We start from the raw sequence: 25,962 nt of genomic DNA on the forward strand, positions 1-25,962 counted from the left end.
CAGATGCTTCGTTCCTTTTTGGGTTCTGTAAGCTGACCCGCACTGCTAAGGTGTTTCCTTGTGTGCCTTATCTGGACAAACTTTTATATAAGGAATAGGACAAACCAGAAGTTTTTTTTTTTTTCTGTCCCTAAAAATTTGGCAGTGCGTTACCCTCTTGAGGATTGTTTCCAGAAAGAATGGAGCTCTCCTTCGATAGTGGACCCTTCTGTTTCCAGACTAAACAAGGTAACCGCGTTTCCGGTGGAAGGGGCTCCTGCTTTCAAGGACCCTGCGGACAAGAAGGCTGAGGTGGTTTCCCACAACCTATACATGGTGGTGGGCTCGGCTGTGTGCCCCATGATAGTTAGGGCCCTGGTGTCTCGGACACTCACTGAATGGGCAAATATGCCGCACAATGGGTTAAAAGGACGTCGGGCTCCCTCGGACGAGGTAGCGCTAGCCAACCAGTTGGTACAGGGCCTAAAATTTGTCTGCGAATCAGCCTTGGACACTATTCCTCTGCTGGCCAGAGCCTCAAGCTATGTGGTGGTGTTGCGCCGTCTGCTCTGGCTAAAGTTTTTTGATCTGCGGACCAATCTTCCAAGAAGGCCCTGATGGATTTTTTTTTTTTTTTGGAGCATCCCTGGATGACATTATTAATGATGCCACGAGGTAAGAGTACGCTGCTCCCACAATCAAAAAAGGATAAAGAGCCACGCCGTAGGCAAGGGCCCTCCTTCACCACGCACAAGCACTTTTTTTTTTCGTCCGCCCAGTAAACGATCCCAGGCCAATAAAGCGCCTGAGGGACAGAAGCGTCCCTGGTTTCGCAAATTCACGCTTGTATAAAGGTTTGCCCCCCCCCAAAACCATCTTTCGGAATTTGCGACCCGGTGGACATCGCAGATCTCTGACCGGTGGGTTTGCGAAGTAGTTTCCTTGGGGTACATGATAAAGTTTCTCTTGCCCACCCAACAGTTTTTTTTTTTTTTCTCCATCTTCAGCCGACCCATCGAACAGCCCTGTTTAGCTTGGTTCAGGATCTGCTGTTAAGTGGGGTAATCATTCCTGTCCCAGTACAGGAACGATTTCAGGAGTTTTACTCAAACCTGTTCGTAGTACCAAAGAAGGAGGGCGTTCGCCCAATCCTGGATCTCGGGGCTCTCAATTGCTTTGTGAAGGTACAAGGATTCCGGATGGAGTCGGTTCACTCTGTTGTCTCTGCCCTCCATCCGAAGGATTTTCTGGCATCCTTGAACATCAAGGACGCATACTTGCATGTTCCCATATGCACCAGATGTCTGCGCTTTGCGGTCGGAGAAGATCACTAACAATTTGTGATCCTGGCATCGGCACGAAGGGTGTTCACCAAGGTGCTCGCCCCGATTCTAGCCCTACGAAGACAGCGTGGCATTGCTATCGTGGGCTACTTGGGCGATCTTCTGAGGGCCACTTCAAGCTTAGAATTAGAGGTGAGTGTGTCTAACCTGTCAGACCCTCTGAGATTTTGGTTAGGTGCTGAACACTCTGAAGTTGGTATTGGTGCCGACTCAACACCTAGTGCAGGGATAAGCAATTAGCGGACCTCCAGCTGTTGCCAAACTACAAGTCCCATCATGCCTCTGCCTCTGGGTGTCATGCTTGAAGCTGTCAGAGTCTCGCTATGCCTCATGGGACTTGTAGTTTGGCAACATCTGGAGGTCCGCTAATTGCTTATCCCTGACCTAGTGTATCTGGGGTTGATTCTGGACTCCTCGGAGGCAAAAGTTTTTCTCCCTGTGGAAAGGTTGCAGGTTGACTCTTTGGGCTGCGGTGCGGCAGTTGACATCCCAAAGATGGTCAGCGTCCCGCTTTTGCATGCGAGTGTTGCAGAAGGAAATTCTGTCCAGATGGGACAAGTACCCATCGTCCCTGGATTGTCAAATCCGGGTGAGCCACCCAGGACCTCCCTGGTTTGGTGGCTGACATCACCGGCACTTCTGTCCAGGAAGTTGTCCTTTTTCACTGGATGGTGGCAACGACCAGCCTTACCGGTTGAAGGGGAGGAGATCATTCGGCCCATGGTCACTGGACTCCGGAGGAATCCCATTTGCCGATAAATGTCCTGGAACTCCGGGCGATCAGGCTGTGCATCTCCACATGGTCTCAGAGGCTACAGGGGCGTCCAGTCAGACAGCGCTGTGGCGTATTTCAACCATCACGGAGGAACAAGAAGCTCGGCTGCAGCGTCCGAGGTCACCCATCATCCTGAGGTGGGCAGAAAGGAGAGTACCGGCCCTGTCGGCCGTATACATTCCGGGTGTGTAAAACTGGCAGGCGGACTACCTGAGTTGCCAGATGCTGGACCATGGTGAATGGTCTCTGCACCCGGAGGTGTTTCAGCTCCTTTGCAAAAAATGGGGCACGCCAGATGTAGATCTCCTGGCGTCTCAACTCAATCGGAAGGTATTGAGGTTGGTAGCACTGTGGAGTCAGTACCGGCTAATCTATGCCTTACCTCTGAAGCTCATTCCTCATCTGCTTTGCAGACAGGATCCCAAAGATTCTAATTGCTACGGATTGGCCTCTGCGTTTTTGGTTCGCCGACCTAGTGTGTCTAGTAGCAGACGTCCCTTGGCGTCTACTGCTGAGAGAGGACCTACTGTCACAAGGTCCCATACTTCATCCTGCTTTACAGTCGCTGGCTTGAACAGCATGGCTATTGAAAGCCATGTGCTAAGAGACCGGGGCCTGTCGGATTCAGCAATTTTCTACCATGAGGAGGCCTCGGAAGCTATCCTCCTAGGAAGATTTACCATCGCACCTGGAAGGCCTACATATCCTTTTGTGAGGAAATGAGGTGGAATCTGTGTACTTATTCGGTTTCCAGAGTCTTGCTATTCTTACAGTGGGGGTGGACCAAAAGCTTGCCTTAAGTACGATCAAGGGGCAGATTTCTGCCCGACTTTTTTTATTCAACGACCCCTGGTGGCTCACTCTCTAGTGCAGGGGTGTCAAACTGGAGGCCCTCCAGCTGTTCCGAAACTACAAGTCCCTTCATGCCTCTGCCTGTGAGAGTCATGCTTGTAACTGTTAGCCTTGCAATGCCTCATGGGACTTGTAGTTTTGCAACAGCTGGAGGGCCGCCAGTTTGACACCCCTGCTCTAGTGAGTTTGTGCAGGGGGTTCGGCATGTGGCACCTCCAGTCCGTTCTCCCCTACCTCTGTGGGACCTGAACCTGGTCCTCTCGGTACTTCAGAAACGACCGTTATGAAAACATTAGAAAGATTCCCTTGTTGACACTTTCTAAGAAAGTGGTATTTTTGGTGGCTGTTGCGTCACTTAGACGGGATTCTGAGCTGGCATCCTTCCAGACATTGCGTCTACTCCTTAAAATGTATCTGTTTTTTTTTTTTTTAAAACCTCCCCACACATGTAACTGGTAATCTAAATTCCTTGACGCAGATCATTGGAATTTAACCCTGGTTATTTCACAAATACAACTTCTAATACGTTCAAAATTTTCATAGGACCCCGTATTTGTAACCCTTATTATAATGTATGTATTAATGGTTTATAAATACCCACACAATACATTCTGAAAATATTCAGGTATTGGCGTGTAACACGTACCACAAGTTTAGGAGGTAAGTTTAAGGGGAAAAAAAAAACTTGCAATGCAGCCTTGCCCAGTGTCTCCATCTGCAGCCTTGCCCAAAATTGCAGCATGATGGGTTTTTAAATGTTGGCGCCGCTGAGATACAAAACTGGATGTTCTGTGTATTCGGTTCCTCTCGCAGTCCCGGCCCTTGGCCCGGCTCATATGATGGACACAACACCAGGAGCTCACTTGCACTCACGCCCTCTTGGGTTAATATATATATATATATATATATATATATATATATATATATATATATATATATATATATATATATATATATATATATATATATATATATATATATATATATATATATATATATATATATATATATATATTTTTTTTTTTTTTTTTGTTTTACATTTGTGTACAAACATTGCCTTTCAGTTCCATTTTAAACTGGGTAGGTTTAAAAGGTGATGTTTTATATATACTTCTATGCAGCAACAAATGCCAACAACTATAGCAAAATACCGAGCTACCAATCCGCTAATCACTGGCATTAGTGATTTTGTAGCATCAAGGGATCACTGCTGCAAAATAACATGGGCTAACTAAAGTATCAATCACTTTTTCTTTTCTTCTAACCATGTTATACTTATGCTTTCTATACTCAGAACTGTTTTTTTTTTTTCCTTTTTTTTTTTTTTTATTTTTTTTTTTTGGACCTCAAGTTAATGGATCCAGTGATGAAGTGAACCCTACTGTGTACTGGGGAAAAGTTGTGCGGCCCCTGAGGAGCGTAGACCCTACACAAACTGAGTACCAGGGAATGATTGAGCTTCTAGAAGAAGGTATGTTTTTAGATGCACAACTATTTTGATGTATGACTGGAATGAATGTTGGTCGAAAGTTTGTTTAGGAAAAAATTTGTGTTCCCAAAACCATATTACAGCAGTACTAATCTGCATCTGAGCACCACAAACTGAAAATCAAAAAGACCATTTGTGTCTCCATGCTTTATTTTGCTGTGAAACCACTGAAAAAGAGGGCGAAAAAAATGTTTGGACCTCTACCCTGCTTAAAGCGGAGGTTCACCCTAAATTTTCACTTTAGCTCAATGAAACTGCTAGTCATAGACAGTAACTAATCCGTCTTTTTTTTTTTTTCTTGATCCTTACCCTTTTTCTGCTGCCATTTCTGCGCTGTCGATCAAAATCCACCGCGGGGAGTGGGCGTGTATGTTCATTCTCCCCTCGACCAGCGCTAGTGTCTGTTAGGGACAGGGCTGGAGGCGGTGCTGGCGATAATGTCATTCAGAATGTTTCTCCGCCTCCGCCCGAGTCTGTTTTTCACGGACCTGCTTTAGGGACGGGGCTGGAGATAATGTAATTTAGAATCCTTCTCCGCCCGCCCACCCGAGTCTGAGTTGTTCAGTGTTGACGGCGCGGTTTGCCGTCAACACTGCACATGCGCGGGATAGAGCGGTGAATGCTGGGACAGCATTCACCGCATCCCGGAAGTAAACAGTGGTGGGCTTCAGGAGTGCCCACAAACAAGATGGAAACGTCCATCTATCTGTTTTATAAAACATCCTTTATCGGCAAATCGGAACGATCGTGGCTGCTTCTATAGGACTGGTGAGTGAGACATTGGCTATATTAACAGCGGCAGAATCATATTAAAAAAAAAAAAAGTTTTCCCGCAGAACCACCGCTTTAACACCAGATTAGACCCAAACCAATCTCTTGCACTGCTGAATCATTATACCCTGGACTGTACCAGAGTCCAGTTCTGTCTTGGCAGCTAAACAGACCATAGAAGGAGCCTGGGAGACCCCCCACACTATTACTGAAACCAACCCTAGAATAACCCAGGCCATGATCCATAGTAAAATTTGACGCTACTATCCATGTCAAAATATCTAAACTCTTTTCTACTTTTATTATTTCATTTACAAGCTAAATTCACTGGAACATGTAGTAGTGAGTTTATAATTCATTACATCCCCTGCCTACCAGTGCTGACCAATTTGCATTCTTTTTTGGTTACCAAAAAATGTTTCTGGTATTTTCCCCTGTATTATGTGCCCTGAAGGCCTTGTGCCCCATTTTATTTTTTATATTATGTTAAGTTTTGAACTGATGCTTCTCATTGGACTACTTTATGAAAAATTGTATGTTGTACTTTAGGGTCAACGTTCGTTATTTATAAACTTAAAGCGGGAGTTCACCCATAAGAATTTTTTTTCAAAAAATCCCCTTAGATATCTGCTCGTTTTGTCTAGGGGAATCGGCTAGTTGTTAAAATATGAGTTGTACTTACCCGTTTTCGAAATGCATCTTCTCTGTCGCTCCTGGGATATGGGTCTTCGGGAGCGGGCGTTCCTTCTTGATTGACAGTCTTCCGAGAGGCTTCCGACGGTCACATCCATCGCGTCACTAGTAGCCGAAAGAAGCCGAACGTCGGTGCAGCTCTATACTGCGCCTGCGCACCGACGTTTGGCTTCTTTCGGAAAATCGTGACACGTTGGATGCGACCGTCGGAAGCCTCTCGGAAGACTGTCAATAAAGAAGGAACGCCCAGTCCCGCAGCCCATACCCGGAAGTGGCGGAGAAGATGCATTGCGTAAACGGTAAGTACGGCTCATATTTTAACACAACTAGCGGATTCCCCTGGACAAAACGAGCATTAATCTAAGGGGAACAAGTGTAATTTAGGGGTGAACCTCCGCTTTAATAAAAGATTAAACAAAAAAAGTTTGGTAGAGATCAGGGCCAAGCTTGGCTCTTACAACAGGCAATCCTTGTAGGGAACAGAGCATAATTGCTTTACTAGTATCTATACCTTCCCTGACAAATTCAGTTTTGGTTAGAATACACATCTCTATGGTGCGTTTTGTAGGTTATAGGTAAGAGTTGTATAGGACGATTGTGGAAATGTTATAGATTCCTGCAAAATTTATTTTCAGCAAGCGTAATTCTTTCTGTCTAGTTGTCAACAAGCAGAAAATAGCTGAGGAAACTCCCAAAGAAGCTGAGGAAGCTGAAGCCGAAGTGGAAGCCGAAGCTGAAGCCAGCATAGATACAAGCAAGCAAGGTATTTTTTTGGAGAATGTTTTCTCCATGCCTTAGTTTTCAGAATTGTATTTGCTATGCTTTTATACTTGGTGGTGAAAAATCTATATTGGGGGGGGGGGGGGGGGGGGGAATGCATTCGTTTTTAAATGGCATTTTTATTTTGTTGCCATGTTATGCATTTTGATATGTTGCATTTTTTTTTTATCTGAAGGACATAGAAGGGAGGGCAATAAAATCGGTTACTGAAAAAGTGAACGGTCATAGAAAAACATTGACATGCAGTGCCCCTAACAGCAACACAGTAATGCCTATGTCATTTGTGGCAAAAGTTGGTAAAGTTAAACTAAAACTTCAAGGGTGCTCCCATGCCTTTTCCCTTTCAAATTCTTTATCTTGTCTGCCTGTGACCTCTGAGCAATCAGCCACTGAGACTGTCTGTCTGGCATGGAGTCTTGTCAGTCCTGACACTGATTCTTCAGTCTCTTGCCATCATTCCCAAATTGAAAGACCCTATTGGCTCTTTGCTGTTTGCACCATCCCAAAACTTGACAGCAGCCTGTAGCCTCTACAAGCTCTCTCCCTAGCATAGGATCCTTTACTTATAAGACCACAAATTCTGTTTGCGGTCTTCCTCTGTGTATACTGGAAACAAGCACACAAGAAGTTTCAACATCCCAAGCGTCCATCAGTTCTGTACCTATTTGATCCCCAAGTTGATCCTTTTGGAACTCTGCCTACAGCCTTGAGGTGCAGCTTGGGTTGTTGGTCTTCTGCCTCCTCTCCCATATGAGTCTCCCGTTAATGAACCTGAGGACTATTTGGCTAAAGTGTTAAACTGCAGAGCCTGCTTGACATTTAAGGACCAAAGTCTCCTCATTTAAAGGGGTTGTAAAGGTAAAAAAGTTTCCCTAAATAGCTTCCTTTACCTTAGTGCAGTCCTCCATCACTTACCTCATCCTTCGAATTTTGCTCTTAAATGTCCTTTCTTCTGAGAAACCCTCACTTTCTGTTCTGTCTGTAACTACACACAGTAATGCAAGGCTTTCTCCCTGGTGTGGAGAGAGCCTCTTGAGGGGGCGAGCAGGAGTGTCAGGACACCCACTAACACACGGCTCCTTTCTCTATCTGCAAAGTAGTGTCCTGACACTCCTGCTCGCCCCCTCCCCCCTCGAGTCTTTCTCCACACCAGGGAGAAAGTCTCGCATTACTGTGTGGAGTTAGAACAGGAAGTGAGGATTTCTCAGAAGAAATGAGGACGTTTTAAAAGCAAAATCGAAGGATGAGGCAAGTGAAGAAAACTGCACTAAGGTAAAGGAAGCTATTTAAAGATTATTTATTTATTTTTTTCCAACCTTTACAACCCCCTTTGAGGGTGCCATGGATGATGAGGGCAATCCTCTTTCTGAGCCGAAGGCTCAGTCTGGGAATACCACCCCTCGGAGACCAAGAAAAGTCCTTTGTTTTAGTCCACAAGCTCAAACTCCTCCAGGTCCCGGGCCCAGTCTGCTAACCAACCTCAAATTCCCACACTTCACTTTAGAATTCAAACATACATCCTCGCCCTTCTGAAGGCCTGTGCAACACTCAACCTCAGAGTGACCAGGAGTCTCTTGCACCAGAGCAAGAATTGTCTCTAACACCAGTCTCTGCATCTGATCGTAGCAACAAGCTGCCTTCTTGACTAAAGCAGGGGAACAAAACAGGAAGCGCCACCTAAGTGCAATATGTTGGCTAAAAATTTTTAGGTAAAAAAGGAAATGCACTTACAAACATGTATAAAAAAACGTGCTCATCTGTGTGCTGTAATCACAGGGCGGTCCGGTCTCGGGTGCATCCTAGGCAGAAGAGTGTAGAAATTCATCCTGTACTAATCAGGGAGCCAGCCAGAACCAGTGTGGAACACCGAGGATGACGTCACAGGAAGCGGAACCAGAGAGAGCACCAGGGGAAGGACAGTATGAGGCAAACCACTGAGAATCTAGACTGGTACTGGCTGGCTTCCTGATTACTACGGGATGAATTTCTACACTCTTCTGCCTACCCATGAGCCTGGATGCACCCGAGACCGGACCGCACTGTGATTACAGCACACAGATGAGCCCGTTTTTTTTTTTTTTTATACATGTTGTAAGTGCATTTCCTTTTTAACCCAATAAATTGTGACCAACATATTGCACTTAGGTGGCGCCTTCCTGTTTTGTTCCCCTGTCTTCCCCTTACAGAGCCGACTTTCTCTGAAAACAGCTGCCGCCTACCATCCTCCTATCCCTCTCCTCCTCCTTTAAAGGACTGGTTATTACCACATATTAGAATATGGACTAAAGAAATGTGACTTTTTTAGATCTATCCTCTGTCCATATCCATTTACATTTGTTATGCACTAGTCTTTTGCGCTGACAGTTTATCTTCTTATTTTTCTTGACTAAAGCAGAATACTCTGTATCTCATTTTCTTAGCCCGATTATGATCTTAACACAGCAATCTACATCTAGGGCCCAAAATTGCCTTGCCTCTTCTGCTCCGTTTCTCAACTTGAGTTGGCTACCCATAAGCTGGTTTTGGAGGATGCAGACAAAGAAGGAAGTGAGGATGTTTAGGCAGCAGGCTAAAGCTGTGAAAGATTTTTCTCAGATTGTCACTAAATTGAAGAGGGAACTTCACGCAACATTCTTGCTAACCTTGAAAAACTAATTTTATCTGTCTGCGAAAGCCTCCACAACCTGACCCTTTTCCATCTCTCCATGCCTCTATGGGTACAGTACAAAGCAACCAGTAAAATGTTCCTTGCATCCCCTCCCCCACTGAGAACCATTCACAGTACCAACGCCCAACTGAGATATTCCTTCTATTCTGGATTTAAAATCCTCAAAAGAATTCTGAATTTTTGCATCCAATCTGGACAGTCTGTAATTTCATCTGAGATGAGGGAAATCTGTGGACATTCAAGGTGACCATTTCCATGTTCCCATTTGCCCACCTCAGTGCTTTCTGCAGTTCTCATTGGCCGACAACCACTTTCAGCTTGTTGCATTTTGGTGCGTCCTCTGCTCCCAGTGTTTGCAAAGATCTTGGCATCTCTGCTTGCCCTTCTCAGAACTCAAGGCATCCAAACCACAGGCCATATAGATGACCTCCTAAAGGAAATATGACTCCTTTTTGGCTATTGGAAAATGTCAACAGGATAAGTCGGATACTAGTTCAGTTTTAACAAATCTGCTCTCCAGCCTTCCCTTCTGGAATACTTGGGTCTGGTCCTGGACACATCCCACACAAGTCTTTCCCCCAGAAATGTTCTTTCTTGAAGAGCACATGCTTGCAAATTGAGATCTACCGACGGCACACTGAGATTTTCACAAATTCTAGGCCTAATGGTAGTCCCCTTCAGCCCCTGTTCACATCAGGCCGATTTGACATGTCAAATCACAGCCCATTGCCGGCAACACCACCATCCGAATCAGTGCAGACTTTGTGGCACTGCACCAATTTCACAAAAATCATTCCTGCACTACTTTTGGCAATTTCAATAGACATCTGTGCATGAACACACACACACACACACACACACACACGTCTTTCAAATCGCCCCTGAACTCTCACTGAAATGCAGGTTTGAAATCGTGCAAGTTCAGTTGAATTCGCACAATTTCAAACCCTGCTCTGTGTGAACGAGGGCTCAAAACTGTTTCACCCTATTCCATTGAACTGTTCGAAACATCTGATTTGCCAAAAATGAGTGATTTCAGATGTGGACCTCCTAGCATCCAGATTTAACAACCTACCTGTTTATTTCCAGAACCAGGGATGCTACGCCTTCCCTCCAGTGAAAATCCTACCTCTTCTGCTCGGGAAAATGTAGCAAGAGCAGAAAACGGTGTTTCTAATAAACCAAACTAGCCCAGGAATCTGGTATGCACATCAGGGTTGCGTGTTACACCCTTTTGAAGGAGGATCACCCCAAAATGCAATACCAATAGTGACCCTGACGTGCCTCACTCTCAGCTGGTGTTCTGCTCCTCTCCCCCTCCAGCTGAGCTCCAGCGTCTCCATCTTTAGTCTGCTCTGACTCACTGATGCCACCCGCTGACAGGCATTGGATCACTGCTGAGTTCTTCACTTCTACAGACTTGCGCGTGTGTGTGCGCGTAATTTTTGAGCTTTTTCACCAGCAAGAAGCATTCGTTGCTCCTAGGTGCAATTTGACACTAATGGGCCCATTGCTTTATGCCATACATGCGAGTGCATTGATTTGTAAAAGCATTAACGCTGCACTAGATCTGTGCTCATTCTTTATTTCTTGGACCAATAGCAGACCACCTCCTTGTCTCTTACTAACGGACCAATCTCCTCAAGACCCTCTCTTCAATACCGCTTCTCGGTCAATGGCTTTAATACTTGGCTTTCAACAGCCATGCCGATAGGAGTTTGAGTTCAAATCCTACCTTTCTAAAATCGAGGAAAGCCTCTTCCAGGAAGATAATGCCTGAATGCCCAATCTTCTGCTGATGTACCTTTTTGGCTTCAATGATCTTGCAGAGGCTCTCTGGGGTGCTGTTGGCACAGTTCAGTTTGCCTAGTGATTGCCCACCCTTCCTATTCATTGTTTTGGGACGTCCCATTGTATATGGTACTGTGCAATTAAGATAGGAATTTTTACTACTTTGTGAATGCCATGTCTTGGAGTACAGTACTGGACACCCTCTCTTCCTTTCATTGCTTGCCTTATGCTGTATTAGCTACAAAACGGACTCGAAGTAGTGGGGGGAGTGTCCTGGTTTTTCACACTCTTGTGTGGCGTTCCAATATTTACCCTTGTGAGGGTTTGACAAAGCTCTGTTTACTAACCGAGTAGGTCTTTGCTCCAGTGCTTTTAAATGGTTGTGTAAACTTCACTTGGAGCTCTGTAGAAGGGGCTAAACAGGTGTTTTTTATTTTATTTTATTTTTTCATTTTTTTTTTTTTTATTCTGCCTTTAAGTCGGTGTTCTTAATCTGTTTTCCAGCTAGCATGAAAGGACATCTTATCCCCTTTGGCATCGTGGGAATGGCAAATAAAGCGGATTGTCTACAGAAAGGAGAAACTGTCAAATTCCAGCTCTGTGTCTTGAGTCAGAATGGGCAGACAATGGCCTGCAACATTGAGCCACTACGTAGGGGTACTGTTGAATGTGTGAAAGATCAGGTGAGTTCCACAGTTGATACCTTTTTTAGGTCAGCGATAGTGTTTATCAAATAGAACTTGCAGGAGATTTCACAAGGCCTGTGTTTGTGGAGCCTTTGGCCTAACACAAGGCCTCAACTTCAAGATATGAGTGTTACTAAACCCAAGACCCCACGTTCACTATAGTCTCCCACAGAACATAAAAATGCAATTGTCTTTGTAAATATATACCCCTAAATGCCTCTTATGAGCAGTATATAAGCAGTCTTTTGTGACTTCTGTCAGTGTCTGGTTAAAGCTTGTTGGAGCATTTTTCCTCTGGCTGTCCTTTGAGGCTGCAGGACACCTGACCCTCTGGGCAGTGCTGATTGGCTCTGTGCTTATCACATGCACCCTCCCAAGAAAAAACACACACCAAACTGAGCATGTGCAGAGTGACTCCAAACTCTCTGCCTTATCAGAAGATGGATTGGGGACACTAACTGAAGGGCAGGATCAGAGAAGACACAAACAGCCTTTTTACACAATGAGGAGGAGTAACACCTTGGGTTGCACAGTGAGTAGAACAAGCATGCTTTACTGCATATACAGACTGATTTTACTGTTGTGGGTTTAGTAACACTTTAAGCCCTGCCTTTTAGTTGTAATATTACAAAGCCACTACTGTTCCCTGAGGCTCCAACAATCTGACAGTTGGGCTCTTTTATATCAACCTCAAGAGTTAGTGGTTGTAAACACTTGCATACCCAGATAAACTGGGATCAAACAAATCTTCCTACATACGTTGCACCTGTTTATCTACAGTATTCTCTACATCAATTTGAAGTGCAGAATTTATAAAGCTAGTCTGAGCTGTTCAAGGGGCAGAGAGCTGAAATTGCTCTCTGCAGAGCTCAGTAAGGAGAGCTGATTGAAGGGAGGACATCCCCCCCCCCCCCTTCACACAGCACACATGAACAGAGCTGAGGCTGTCATTCAGCTGGAGGTCGCTCCCCGTCACCATTTTTCTCTTGGTGTCGGGAAAACTTGTCAGAAGTGACTAATGCCGATATCAGAGGAGCGAAGCAGCAGACACAAATTACACCCAATCTTAAGATAAGTAATCACTATAGAAAAATATGCCTTGTTAATATTTCATGTCTTAGGTTTACAACCACTTTAATTTACACTTAAAGCCTGGGCTAATAATTGAAGGTATTAAAAGGGTTGTAAAAGGTTTGTTTTTTCACCTTAATGCATCCTATGCATTAAGGTGAAAAAACATCTTACGATCACAGCCTTGTTGCCTGCTTTTTCTTCCATGTCTTGTTCACGTTGGGGAACTCATGTTTTCCCAGTCATCTTCCAGGACAGCACACCTAAGTAGGTCTGCCGTCCTGGAAGACTTCCTAGAAAACCTGTTACCGGTAAGTGTAAGTGGTACTTTTACTGTCAACTATAACTGGTGTCTCTATTGTAATGTATTATCTGCTTAAAATTGATGGGTGAAATATCTTTTAAATGGGATATGAAAATGTATACACACATTTTACCACATTATCAAGTTGAGTCTAGCTTATTTGAAATGCGTTTTTTTTTTTTTTTTAGTTTGGCTTCATTAACTATGAAATTGGTGACAGCAAGAAGCTTTTCTTCCACGTAAAGGAAATCCAAGATGGAGTAGAGCTGCAGGCAGGAGATGAGGTGGAATTCTCAGTTATTCTTAATCAGCGCACTGGGAAATGTAGTGGCTGTAATGTTACATTATTAAGGTAATTCACTTATTTTTTGGCTTTATTTTGCTTGTTGATGTAACATGTTTTTCCTCTTTAAGAAAGCAGAACTCCAGACAGGTATGAAAAATGCTGAGCGCTAGATTTAGACTGGCCTGTCCCTTAATTCCCATGCCTAGCAGTGTTCAAACTGAGAAGGGGAAGCTTTTGCAAACCAGTGCTACTTAAATACATTTTTAAAGTGCAGTTTAAATTTTGAGAGTTCTACTGTTATGGGTTTACAGTTCACACAACATACCCTTTTTTTCCATAAAAAAACAAAAAAAAAACGTATCTGTTTCTTAGAAGAAAGCCTTGTGGCAGGCTTCATGGATTTCTGAACAATGTCGGAGTTTTGTTCTAAGGATAGGTTGCCTTTCCTCTACAAGGCAAGAGGCCCAGCTTCTAAACCAGGGATTCACAGCCTTTTTTTCTTTTTGGAAGGACCCTTTGCAAAAAGTTTTGAGATCTAGGGGAACCACTGAAATGTTCATATCTACAGCTCACAGAGCATCAGTGTGATTGGAGGTGCCAAAGTCTGTTTTTGCTTTTTTTAAACAAATAGTGTTGTACTTGCCTTCTCTGTGCAGTGGTTTTGCACAGAGCTGCCCCAATCCTCCTCGGGTCGCCGGCACTCCTGGCTCCTACCGAGTGCCCCCACAGCAAGCAATTCAAACAGAGCTGCAACTTGGCCTTGCCCCCTTTTGCTCCTGATTTGGCTTGCTCACTTTTATCTCACAGCCATTCAGGAGGGAGAGTCCCGGACAGCCAAGTGTCTCGCGCAACATCGTTGGCTCGAGATTGGGCTTAGGTAACTATTAGGGGGGCTGCTGCGCACAGGTTTTTTTTATCCTAATGCATCAAGATAAACCTGTCTTTTTTTTTTTTTTTATATATATAACCACTTCTCATTTCTTAGTGTTTTTTTTTTTTTTTTTTTGCTAGAAAATTACTTGGAACCACTAAACGGGATATATATTTTTTTTTTTCTTGGACACTAGAGAATAAAATAACAATCTATGGAATTTGCGGGTGAAGGTGCTCTGCGTTGAGGTGGTTACTTGCCACCCGCCATATAGCAAAACGACATAGGCAAAGTGGTTTAGTTATCCTGATCGGACATCATATGATGTGTTTAGAATAACTAGCCGGCATGCCTGCGGCGATCAGTGGTGCGGCGTGTCAGTCTGACACACCACAACTCTGATCTAGGTAAAGAGTCTGACGGAGACTTTTTACCACGTGATCAGCTTTGTCTAATCACAGCTAAGGCATTGTATCGGCTTTTCTTCACTCGCTTCTGTCGGTCACGAGGAGAGCTGATCGGCTGCTTCTCTGACGGGGGATCTGTGCTGAGTATCCCCTCAGGATGCACTCCCAGGACCACCATGTACGCCACCCCTGGCCACCAGGGATGTTATTTGGTGCCCACAATTGATGCTAATCAGTGGCCATAGGTGATGCCCAGCAATGCCACCTATCAATGCCCATCAGTGACGCATATTCGTTCCCATCAGTGCCCGTCGGGTAAAGGAGAAAACGTACTTGATTACAAACTTTTGTAACAAACGAAAAACTTTATTTTCTGCAAAAAAAAAATCCCAGGATTGATCAAATACCACCAAAAGAAAGCTCCATTTGTGGGAACAAAATTATGAAAAATATTTGGGTACAGTGTAGCATGACTGCGCAATTGTCATTCAAAGTGCGACAATGCTGAAAATTTGCATGGGGGGGGGGGTGCTCTATATTGAAGTGGTTAAGGTGATACTTGTGTGTGGGTTTTTTTTGGGGTTTTTTTTCCCAGATATGCTGATTTCTAGGTTCAGCTTGTGAAACGGTGTACAAGTGGTCGGGAGGGCACACTACATGGGAGAAGCAGGATAGGTCACTTTGGGGGTATTGGGGCTGGGCACGGCAGACTACAGTACTGGCCTTCATTCTTTATGCAGAGACGTCAGTTCTCGGTCCTCTCGTGGCACACTGGGATGGGCAGGAGGGGAGCTGGGGCCGACAAAACGGTGCACCAGAGCCAACACTAGCACAGCCACTTCCCTGCCTAGTTCTGCATGATTCACCCTGCATGATTGTTTCACCATATTGCTGGGTGGCCTTCCCTCGTGTTCAGTGCTTTTGGACATCCTGGGTAGTTAAGAAATTGAAGCCCTGTGATGTACAATTAAGAAATTTAGATTTTTGCTTTACCTGTAAAATCATGTTTCTTGGTGTACATCACAGGCAGGACACTGATCTCCCATCTTGTCCGTTTCATGCTTCAAACCTATGGCTTTCTTAAAGGGGTGGTTCCCCTAAAAATAAAGTTTTGACATTGCATTTGCTATAATAATTACAGTTAGAATCGGCTGGTTTTATGTAAAAAATACCTCCGTACGTAGCGTTTGTATTATTCGTTCCCACCGCCACTTCCGGGTACGATGCTGGCGGTGGGCGTTCCTAATTGATGGACAGGCATCCGACCGACGCATCCATCGCGTCACGAGATGCCGAAAGAAGCCGAACGTCGTTGCGCATGCGCCGTATAGAGCCGCACCGACGTTCGGCTTCTTTCGGCATCTCGTGACGCGATGGATGCGTCGGTCGGATGCCTGTCCATCAATTAGGAACGCCCACCGCCAGCATCGTACCCGGAAGTGGCGGTGGGAACGAATAATACAAACGCTACGTACGAAGGTATTTTTTTACATAAAACCAGCCGATTCTAACTGTAATTATCATAGCAAATGCAATGTCAAAACTTTATTTTTAGGGGAACCACCGCTTTAAGCTTGGATTGGTTAAGTCACAGATTCCTGCCTTTTTTTTCTTTTTTGTCCATTTACCTGAAGGTGACGGTGTATAACCCAAGTAGTAATGAATATAACCTCTGTAATGGTACGCTAGAAATGTTGGCCTGCCTGAAATTGTCATCCATGGGGATGCCATCCAAAATTCCAAGTAAGCATGGTTTTGGATCAGTGGGTACAACAACCAGATATACTTCATTAATGGTACCTAAAACCCCTGACCAGAATAGATGAAGTTTGGGGCACCGCTTCAACAAATGGATTAGATCACCATGATCTCTCGCACACCTGGGGCAGTTGGAGTCGGGTCTCGCACCCATCCTGAACAGCCGGTCGGGCGTGTAATGAACTCTAAGAACAATGTACAGTTGAGCTAGCCTCTGGGCCACGTTCAAGGAGCACAACTGCACTGCCCTGGAGAGCCTCCTCCCATTGTTCATCCTCAAACATTCCCACATCTCTCTCTCCCATTTATCAAAAGCTTTAAGGGTAAAACCCTCCAGGTACACATTACGAATCAGAGTAGGTTCTAGAAATGAAGCCCTTAAACTGAGATACTTCAGCCATGTGTTTGAATATTGGTGTCTGCGAATGAACCCACGGGACCCCTCCCCCCTTGACTGTGCCCTCACTGCATGCTGCAACTGCATGTAATAAAATGGCAGTCTGCGGGAAGTGAAAGCGATCAGTTCACCCGCCGCAAAAATATGACTCGTATGCGTGACCCCATATCTCCTCCACCGTGCTCCGCAATCCAATGAGAGCAACGCCTCATTATATATTGTCCCATATCGGGCTGTAACCAGTGAATCCCTCTACCTCCTGCAACTGCCAAAGTTTATTCCAAATTTTTTTTGCATCCATACGTGGGAAACCGTTTGACTTTGAATACGCCAAGGCCTCTATACCAAGTGGGTACACTGTCAAAGCCAGTGGTGTAACACATCAGGGCCCTAATGGGGTCCGACTGTCTGGTACCTCCCTCAAGATCCTGCTCATCCAGCATAGCCCTGCCAATATGCTGCGCCTGAGCTGCCAAGTAGTATACCCAAGGATTAGGGAGGGCTGACCAGAGGAGTGTTGTGTAGAAGGTATAGGAGCTGGGGCATGAAAATCATTTTTATAAGATTAACCCTCCCCACCAAGGACATCTTAAGACGGGACCAAATTTTAACTCCATCTCGGATTCTATTCAATAATGGCGTCAAGTTAAGTGAGATAAAATCACGGAGTCCAGAAGTAATCTGAATGCCTAGATACTTAAAACCAGAGGACACCGGTACCCCATGTGTTGTCTGTTCACCACTGCCCGGAATATCATCCAGCAACAGTAACGAAGACTTGGTCCAGTTAATCAGGCCGGAGTAGGACCCAAACCTGCCAACCACCTCCATAGCCTCCCGAAAAGCAGCATGGTGTCGTTGGCGTACAACATGATTTTCTCCGGAATCCCCCTATATTGTAAACCTCTCACCACCTGGTTTGCTCAAATCAAGGCCATGGGCTCCAAAGCAACGGCGAAGAGGAGCGGGGACAACGGGCACCCCTGACGAGTGCCCCTATGCAGGGTAAAAGGTTCAGAAGCGTGTCCCTCCTCTCTAATAACCGCCCTGGGTGAGCTGTACAACAGCTTCACCCACAGAAATAATTTTACTGGTAAACCAAAAATCCTAACTTTCTCCAAGATTCATCTAGAAGTTGCTGAAGCTGGTCTCTCTACCCAGCTATCTGGAATGTTTTTTCTTACTGGTCACGTTCCACCTCCTGAGCTCCTCCTGTTACCAGATGTTGGTTTTACATGTTAAAGGCCAACTTTTTTACCCTAAGCTACATTGCACGTGCCTTTCTGTGCAACATGTTTGGATTTCATCACGGCCATGCAGACATTTATGGGCAAAAATACAAACTTGTTTGCTGACTGCAGAGGGCATAAGCTTACTTTCATGTCTTCCCCTGCAGAGTCCTTATCAGATGTGGTTATGGCATTAGCGGTCTCTGCACCTTCACTTGATGAGAAATTGCTGACTGCTGCTGTTATTCCCAGACTTGGAGACAGTTCTTGTTGGTTTATACCACCCTTAAATTTGAGGATCAGTCTGCAGCTGCTACTAGCGCTTTACCCAGTGTAGGCTCATTTAGGGTCCTTGGGACTGCCAATAATTTTGGTCTACCTGCTTCTTCCATTCTTTAATGGTGACTGGAAAAAACACGATGAGCTGGTCATGCCTTCCAAACGGCTTGCTGCCCTGTACCTTTTTTTTGGGAAGCACCTTTCTCATTCCAGAGGCTGAATGTTATGGAGTCGCAGTGTGGCTCCCCCCCTTCCCCCCCCCCCCCCCCTTGCTAGTGTCCAAATTTTTCTAATTGGCTGTATAACCCAGTAGTCAGAATTCATGGTGGAACATGTGCATTAACAAAGATTTTATGGTAAGTACAAAAAAATGCCTTGGGTGATGCATGGTAGTATGCTTTAATGGAATGGCTTGCAATTCAATTTGTTTTATAGTGCACAAAAAAGCATAAACCTATTGAATAAGGTACTACATAAAATTTTTGTTTTCTCTTCCAGCAAAGGCCCTGAAATGGTAGCGGCTCCACGTCCTGACAGACTGGTGAGCCGGCTAAAGAGCATAACTTTGGATGATGCTAGTGCACCCCGTCTTATGGTTCTGCGTCAGCCTAGAGGTCCGGATAACACCAAGGTGCGTGTTTTTTTTGTACTGACTTGGATGTAAATATCTTGCTTAAGAAGCTTTATATTGTCTACTTTCTTTCCCGATCATTACTACTGACGCCTACAAAAAGATAACTCCTCTTCCCAGTATGTCTTGTTTTATGCTAGAGTCCAGGAACCATCTAACCATTTTGCTAGCTGCTTTTTCTTCAGTCAATATCCCTGCTGCTGAACTAGTCTTTATATGCAGCTATCCAAATCTGCATTTCCCAAACTTGACTTTGGAGTGCCGTACCCAAACCCCCTAGACTGGATGTGCAGGTAAAGCCTGGAAGATGACCTTCAAGCAACATCTTGGCCTTGAAAGACTTACCCTTTGACCGTAGGCCTAGAAGAGCTCCCTTTTTAATCCACGGTTTCAAATCTGGTTCTACCTTTTGAATCGTGGGCAGGTTTGCTGTAATTCTGCCTGCAATTTCAAATCAACGAGGTTTGAATGTCAAATCACACAATGCACATTTGAGATGCTATTGATTTTTGAATGGCATCTTAAAAATGCGATATGGTTCTGCTGCGATTGCCGTACAATAAATCGCAATGCTTGTCGCCCAAAAAAGTTTAGGCGCTTCTTTTGGGCAACATGCTTCATGCAAAGTGGTTTGCTGCAATCGCAGCACGATTTATCGTGACAGAACCGCATCGAGTTTAGGTGCCATTCAAATGAAGTGAATCTGAAACGTGCGATTTGCCATTCACACCTGGGCGTTTTTGAAATCTCTGATTTTAATCCACCCATGTGTGAATGCAGTTGAACAGTCTGCTACAAGCTGGTGTTTAGCTCCTAACCCAGCCCACTCCCTGGTTAATTACTTCCAACCTTCCTGCTTTGCCACATGGATAATTTGGTCCATGCAGCCCTGGTTGGTCTACTGGCCTATTTCCTATAACAAAACAGTTCCAGGAGGCCTTGCGCTAACCTGTTCAGTTCCCAAACCTAAAGAGCGGCTGCCCCTTCTTGGATCTGAGTACTCTAAACGTCTCCATTTAGGCACAGAAATTCTGCATGAAATTCACCAGGTCTGTCATAGCCATCTTAGACTTCATTGAGGTTGATTTACTAAAGGTAAAAAAATGCACTGTGCAATTGCTCCAGAGTTTATTAAATATGGTGAAGCTTCACTTTGCAAAGAATACCCAATCACGTAGGGGGGGGGGGGGGCATTTTTTGCTTGCACATGATTGGATGAGGGAAGTTAGCAGAAGTTCTCATTTACCAAGGTCTTTGTGTGTGTTTTTTTTTTCTTCCCCTCGTGTCAGTGTTAAATCCTCCTATAGAGGCTGTGTTATAAACTAACAGCTCAAGACCTATTTTACACACCTTCACAATGTAAAGAAGCAAGTTTAATTTTTTTTTTATTGAGAAAGCTACACCATAGTCTCAAATGTAGTAGGTCAATTTTTTTTTTTACTTCTGCATGTGTAGATTTATGCTTTAAGGTAATTTTTGTGCTTCAGTCATCTTATAGCAGACTAACTGAAATGACATGACAGACCAACAGCTAATGTTACACTCTGAAAACCTACACTTGTATTTAGAAATTTCAAATGCTACACGCTGGAAGGGCAGGCGCCTAAAGGTTTATAGGTTATTGCACTGGTTTTAGTTAACTAAAGGTTATACGAAGGCCTAGTTCACTCAGGCTTCGGATTGTATAAAAGCAGTACACTGCGCTGTTAACAAGGCATTTGCTGGGCTTGCAGCAAGCTTTGATATCTTTTTATTTAAAGTTTTTTATTTTTTTCGTCCATGCAAATGGAGACTATAAATGTAGCATACATAGTGCATCATTTAAAGTCCAACCACTAAAAAAACATACACTAAAAACATCCACTCTTACAGAACTCTAGGGGAAAAAAAAGAAAATTCCAGCGCAGTTGGACTGTGCCCTCGCTGCATGTGTAACTGCTCGTTTTTCGTCTAGGGCAAGGAAATGCAATTAGCGGACTTCCAGCTGTTGGAAAACTAAAAGTTACATCATGCTTCTACCTCTGGATGTCAGGTCTTGCTATGCCTCATGGGACTTGTGGTTCTGCAACAGCTGGGGGTCTGCTAAGTGCATATCCCTGGTCTAGGTGCTTGTAGAGCAGAGATATACTTGCCTGATCTGCTGACAGTCTGGTCCCCACCACTGGCAGAGCCCCACTGCATAGGAGAATAAGATTCTTCATGTAAACATACATGCCTGACGAAGAGGTCCTGCGTGACCTCGAAACGTTGCTTTTTCTGGATCGCTAACATGCATTAAATTTTTGGACGTTTTTTTTAAGATGATCCTTGGTGTGCTGGCGAATATGTTTATATGATTTGCTTTCCGGTTCCCAGCCGGTAATCGTTTCAGCACCCTTTTACTTATTGGCCATTTCCTGGAAGGTGTGCAATTGGAATATTTTTGACTATTTTTGACTAAGATTCTTCATGGACATCTGCTTTAAGTACTAGTGAACGAGTGCAAAACATAGCAGTAACATTATAGATGGTTTCCTAATGTCAAATGTTTTCTGAAGTAGGTTAAAGGGGAAAAGTTATATATAAAAAAAAAAATATCAAACGGTCAAATTAAAACAACAAAGTCTAGGTAATAAAGGGCGTGCTCTTGACGTTGCATAGCAGTAGTTGCAAAGGATAAGTTCACCTTTTAACAAAAAATGATGAATTTTTTTTGCAGATAAAAATGTGCATTTACCATTTTTTGTTTTGGGAGTCTGCAAAGCATTGCACCAGAGATCAGATCAGCGCCATGCAGGTCTTCTGCAGCCTGTCGGTGTAAGCCGTTTGCCTGTAGTCGAATGGTCAATTCCACCATATGTGAACATGAGAAGCTTCCTCCATGTATTTTCTCCAACATGGGGATGAGAGGGTAGGGAACAGAATAGAGGTCGGCCGATTATTATCAAAATTAGGCCGATATTGACACTGACCGCCGTTCCTCCTCCCTTCTCCACACGTAACAGAGGGGAGAGAGAGGAGCTGTCAGAATTGAGCTTGATGTGGGAGGGTGGGTGGGACCCAGCAGCTATCAAACACCAGCCAATGGGATGGTATCTGGGCGGGCCGCCACGTGTATGTGACCCTGCCCCTTAAGTAGCCCAATCATTGGTTGGTGTAATATAGCTGCTGGGTCCTGCCCACCCCCACATCGAGCTCAAGTCTGTCAGTTTCACTCAGCTCATTGTGAAACCTGCCAGTGGCCACCCGCCACTGCCATCTGTTAGTGCAATCTTTAAGTTCCAAGCCAGTGCCATCGGTACTGAGGACATCAAGTGACAGGAGCAAGCAGGAAGGAGTGGAGTGGGTGAAGTTTTTTATTTTTTTTTAAATCGGCCTAAAATATCTGCCATAAAAATCGGCATCATATATCGGCTTCCCCAGTTTCTAAATATCGGCATCGGCCAGAGAAAAACCCATATCGGTCGACCTCTAGAACATAAGTGTAATGCCAGAAATTGCTATCTTTCCATTGATTTTGGAATTTGCCGCAAGTTGACGCACCTTTTTATGACCAACTTCAGCCATCATTTTTTACTGAATGCATTCTGGCCATTGGGAGTTCTGTGGTCTAATCCAGCAGAGTATCTATTAAAGGCTTCATCAATATGTTCTCAATCAATTTGGTCTTTGTTTAGGGTGGTGTCCTAAAAGCATTTGGTTTCTACATGATTGTAGTGCAAGTCCTTGATTCTACATGCATCTGGCTTTAACTTTATTTATTTTTTTACCCATACAGGGATTTGTCATAGAGAGAAAGATCCGTCAAGCTGGTGTCATCGACTGAATTTTTTTTTTCCATCCATAAAAGCACATTACCTAATCAAGTATAATGCCATGGGGTATTGTGGAGAGCAACATCTTTCTTTGCAGCCCCTGAATTGGGAGATTTTCTGTACAACAGTTACATCTATTTTTAACACCTTCCATCTTGCGTTCACCTCGGAAATTCCTGAGAAGCCATTTTTTTTTTTTTTTTTTTTTTTTTTTTTATAAATTATGCACATTTGCAAGTGAGGATTTAAGTTGAAGCCTTAGTATATTCTGTTTCCTTTTTAAAGAAGCTTTGATTTGAATTGTGCATCATAACACAACATTTTTTTTTTTTCTCTCTTCTCTTCCCCCTCTTATGTCCAATATAAAAGTGTGACTTAACCCTTTGAAATTCTGCACTCAACACTGTTTAGCATATATTCTACCTCCTTTACTGCATTTTTTTTTCTCTCTCCCTTCTCAAAGAGGACCACATACTGATGGTGGAATATATTCTATTCAGCAATGCTTTGAAGCGCTCCTTTTTCATTGAATGACAGCCAAATGCTCACTTTTTTATATATTAAGATTTGAATATTTTATTCAAGTGGATAAACCCGAAGCTGTTTAGAATTGAAAGCCTTTTCTTTCTTTTTTTTTTTTTTTTTGTTAACTTCTTTGGAACTGCAGATATCCTCAAGGGTGACATGTGCCATCAGTGTGAAGTTTAAAAATAATCTTTGAAAACGCACAGGGTTTTTTTTCTTTGCTGCTTCCATGGGCAGCATCTAAATGTTCATAAAATGTAAAGGAAAATAAAATGTGCCTGAATTTTATTTTATTCAGTTTACAAAAACCACTCATACCATTAATTATTTAGGCTATTCATAGCTATACTGATCTTTGCATCAGCATAGATAGAAAATTGGGTGTTTTTTTTTTTTTTTTTTTTTGTTTTTTTTTCTTTTTTTTCTTTTCTTTCTCGAACCTGCCATTACCCAGGCAGGCCTGTGGCTCTAACCTTGAAGCCTTTTCCCTCTTTCCCCTCCAGTACGATTTTGCTGCCCACCACAAATTCTCAAGCCAGGAAGTACATTTATTCAAAGTATTTTAAACCAGAAAGATCAAGATTTCTTTCTTCCTGGATTGATGGAAGAGTTCTTGTGTTTTTCTATTTTTTTTCTACTTCTGTGATTTAGAGGTTCTTCTGTTAAGAGACCTACCTTTGTAAAAACAAAAACTTGGCTCCAGATTTTCTGTTTAATGGCAAAGAAATTGAAAAATAGAATAAAGTTTTACCAATTTAATTTTGAAATCCCTGGTCTTTTATTTAACTACTCATGATGCATGTCGGCCATTAACCTTCAATCAGAAAATGATCATAGGCAAAATTGGGTACATTTAACTCGTGGACAATAAAACCACGAATATGTTATGATATTGACACTATCAATCGGGGCCTGTATTTTTAAAAAGATATGATTGAACATGTCAACTTTTGGTAATGCCTTATCTAACCAAGTACCAGTACGCTACATCTCATTTGAAAATACATAAAGTACGACTACAACAGTCAGTGTCTAGGATGCTTTTTTTTTTATATTGGTGCTAGTTTGAAATCTGATTATTACAAGCTTAATAATGAAATGGCATGGATACATTCTTGTAGTTAAACATTGCATCCACATATCTTGAGTCATCTGAAAAAAATCTGTATAGTGAACTTACACAGAACGCCCTGCTCGTACCCTCGTCTGGCAGATTGGTTGTGCTTTAATATCCCGTTCTGAGCCCTGGTATAGCCACTTCAGGGGTCCAGGGCTTTGAAATCCCCCTCTGCATTCACATGTCGTCTTCCGAGCTCGGCGCTGACCAATTCGAATGCTTTGAAATGTCCCTCTTGACGGGTTAAGTTTTGGAGATTCAGCTGCAGGGATTTCCCAAACCTCTTAACGCGTTTAAACCAGGGCTCAGAATGGGCGATGGCCACGATCCAGGTCAGCAGGACGGGGGTCCTGTGTAAGTTCACCTTTTTACAGAAAAATCTGTACAGTGAATGTACCTTTTTTGATGTTTTTGCAAATTCTTTGTAGCATATAAGTTGTCAGTGCCACTAAACGTAAAGCATAAAAATTCAAAATACCTTGCTGTAAAAAGCCTATGTTTAGCTGTTCAACGTTGGTCTATTGCACGTTTGAGCTGGCAGGATCACCAGGTATTGGAGTCCTCAATGCAGAGTGTAATGAATGTGGAAGAGAAGGGACATTTTTGACACGTGTCATGTGTTGTCAGTAGTCTCTCTTTCTTCCAGGTGTTTCGTTCCCAATATACAAGACTTGGGCTTCCTTCCAATAATGTGAAGTTTATTCTTCAAGATAGGACAAGCAAAACGACAATGCTTACATAATTACAGCTGGTAATGCATGGCAAGATGGTAATTCATAAGGTTTCGGAAAGGAGGATCTCTGCTGGGTTTCCGTAGTGAAGGCTTCCTGCTGGGTGGGCTTCCTACCCCCATCTCCCTGCAGGGTCAGGGGATCCCCGAGGTCCTACTAGCTACTCAAACCACATGGATTCTTATACTGTTCTAAAAGCCAAGCTAAGCATATTTACAATTAGAATAGCTCCAAGAAAGGTGATGCTACTGTCATAAACGTAACACCCACTTGTGTATATTAAGTAACATTACTCCACCCATTGTCTTGACGTAGAACTTCAAGAATAGATGTAACCTACACAGCAAATGACCTTTTCTCTTCTCCTCAGCAACCTTCAAAATTAACATGTTTTAATAGAGATGTCACACAAAATGGTAATTCAAAATCTAACAGTGGCAACGCTATTGCAGGTGATCTCCATTGTACCCTGCGCATGCTCCAAGATATTGATATCGGAAAGCTATAATCCCTCTCAGCTTTCTGCCCCACATGACTCTTCTTGCTGATTTTCAGAGGCACACTTCCTTTTTGCTCCTTTCTTCATCCTATCCACAAGAAGAGGATTGCTTCTTCCCAATGTTTATCATGATCATTGAGCTGCTCTGCATGACTGTCATGTGGGGCAGTTCTGGAGAATGTTGCATGCCTGTCAGCGCCAATAGAATCTGGCAGGTACATGGTGAAAGTGAAAAC

The 25,962-nt window shown here is 43.6% G+C and overlaps 1 protein-coding gene across 14 annotated transcripts in view; it reads left to right on the forward strand.

Moving 5' to 3' along the window:
- Positions 1 to 24,138, forward strand: part of CSDE1 (cold shock domain containing E1) — a 101,177-nt gene extending 77,039 nt beyond the window's left edge. For all 14 annotated transcript variants that reach the window (XM_040337424.1, XM_040337422.1, XM_040337421.1 and 11 more), the window contains 6 exons: positions 4,301 to 4,420; positions 6,561 to 6,665; positions 11,646 to 11,824; positions 13,391 to 13,554; positions 18,928 to 19,060; positions 22,818 to 24,138. In XM_040337424.1, the coding sequence (XP_040193358.1) occupies positions 4,301 to 4,420; positions 6,561 to 6,665; positions 11,646 to 11,824; positions 13,391 to 13,554; positions 18,928 to 19,060; positions 22,818 to 22,865 (749 nt within the window). In that variant the 3' untranslated portion in view covers positions 22,866 to 24,138. The remainder of the gene's footprint in view (positions 1 to 4,300; positions 4,421 to 6,560; positions 6,666 to 11,645; positions 11,825 to 13,390; positions 13,555 to 18,927; positions 19,061 to 22,817) is intronic.
- Positions 24,139 to 25,962: the final 1,824 nt, after the last annotated feature.

Source organism: Rana temporaria, chromosome 2 (genome assembly GCF_905171775.1).
Source record: "Rana temporaria chromosome 2, aRanTem1.1, whole genome shotgun sequence".
NCBI lineage: Eukaryota > Metazoa > Chordata > Amphibia > Anura > Ranidae > Rana > Rana temporaria.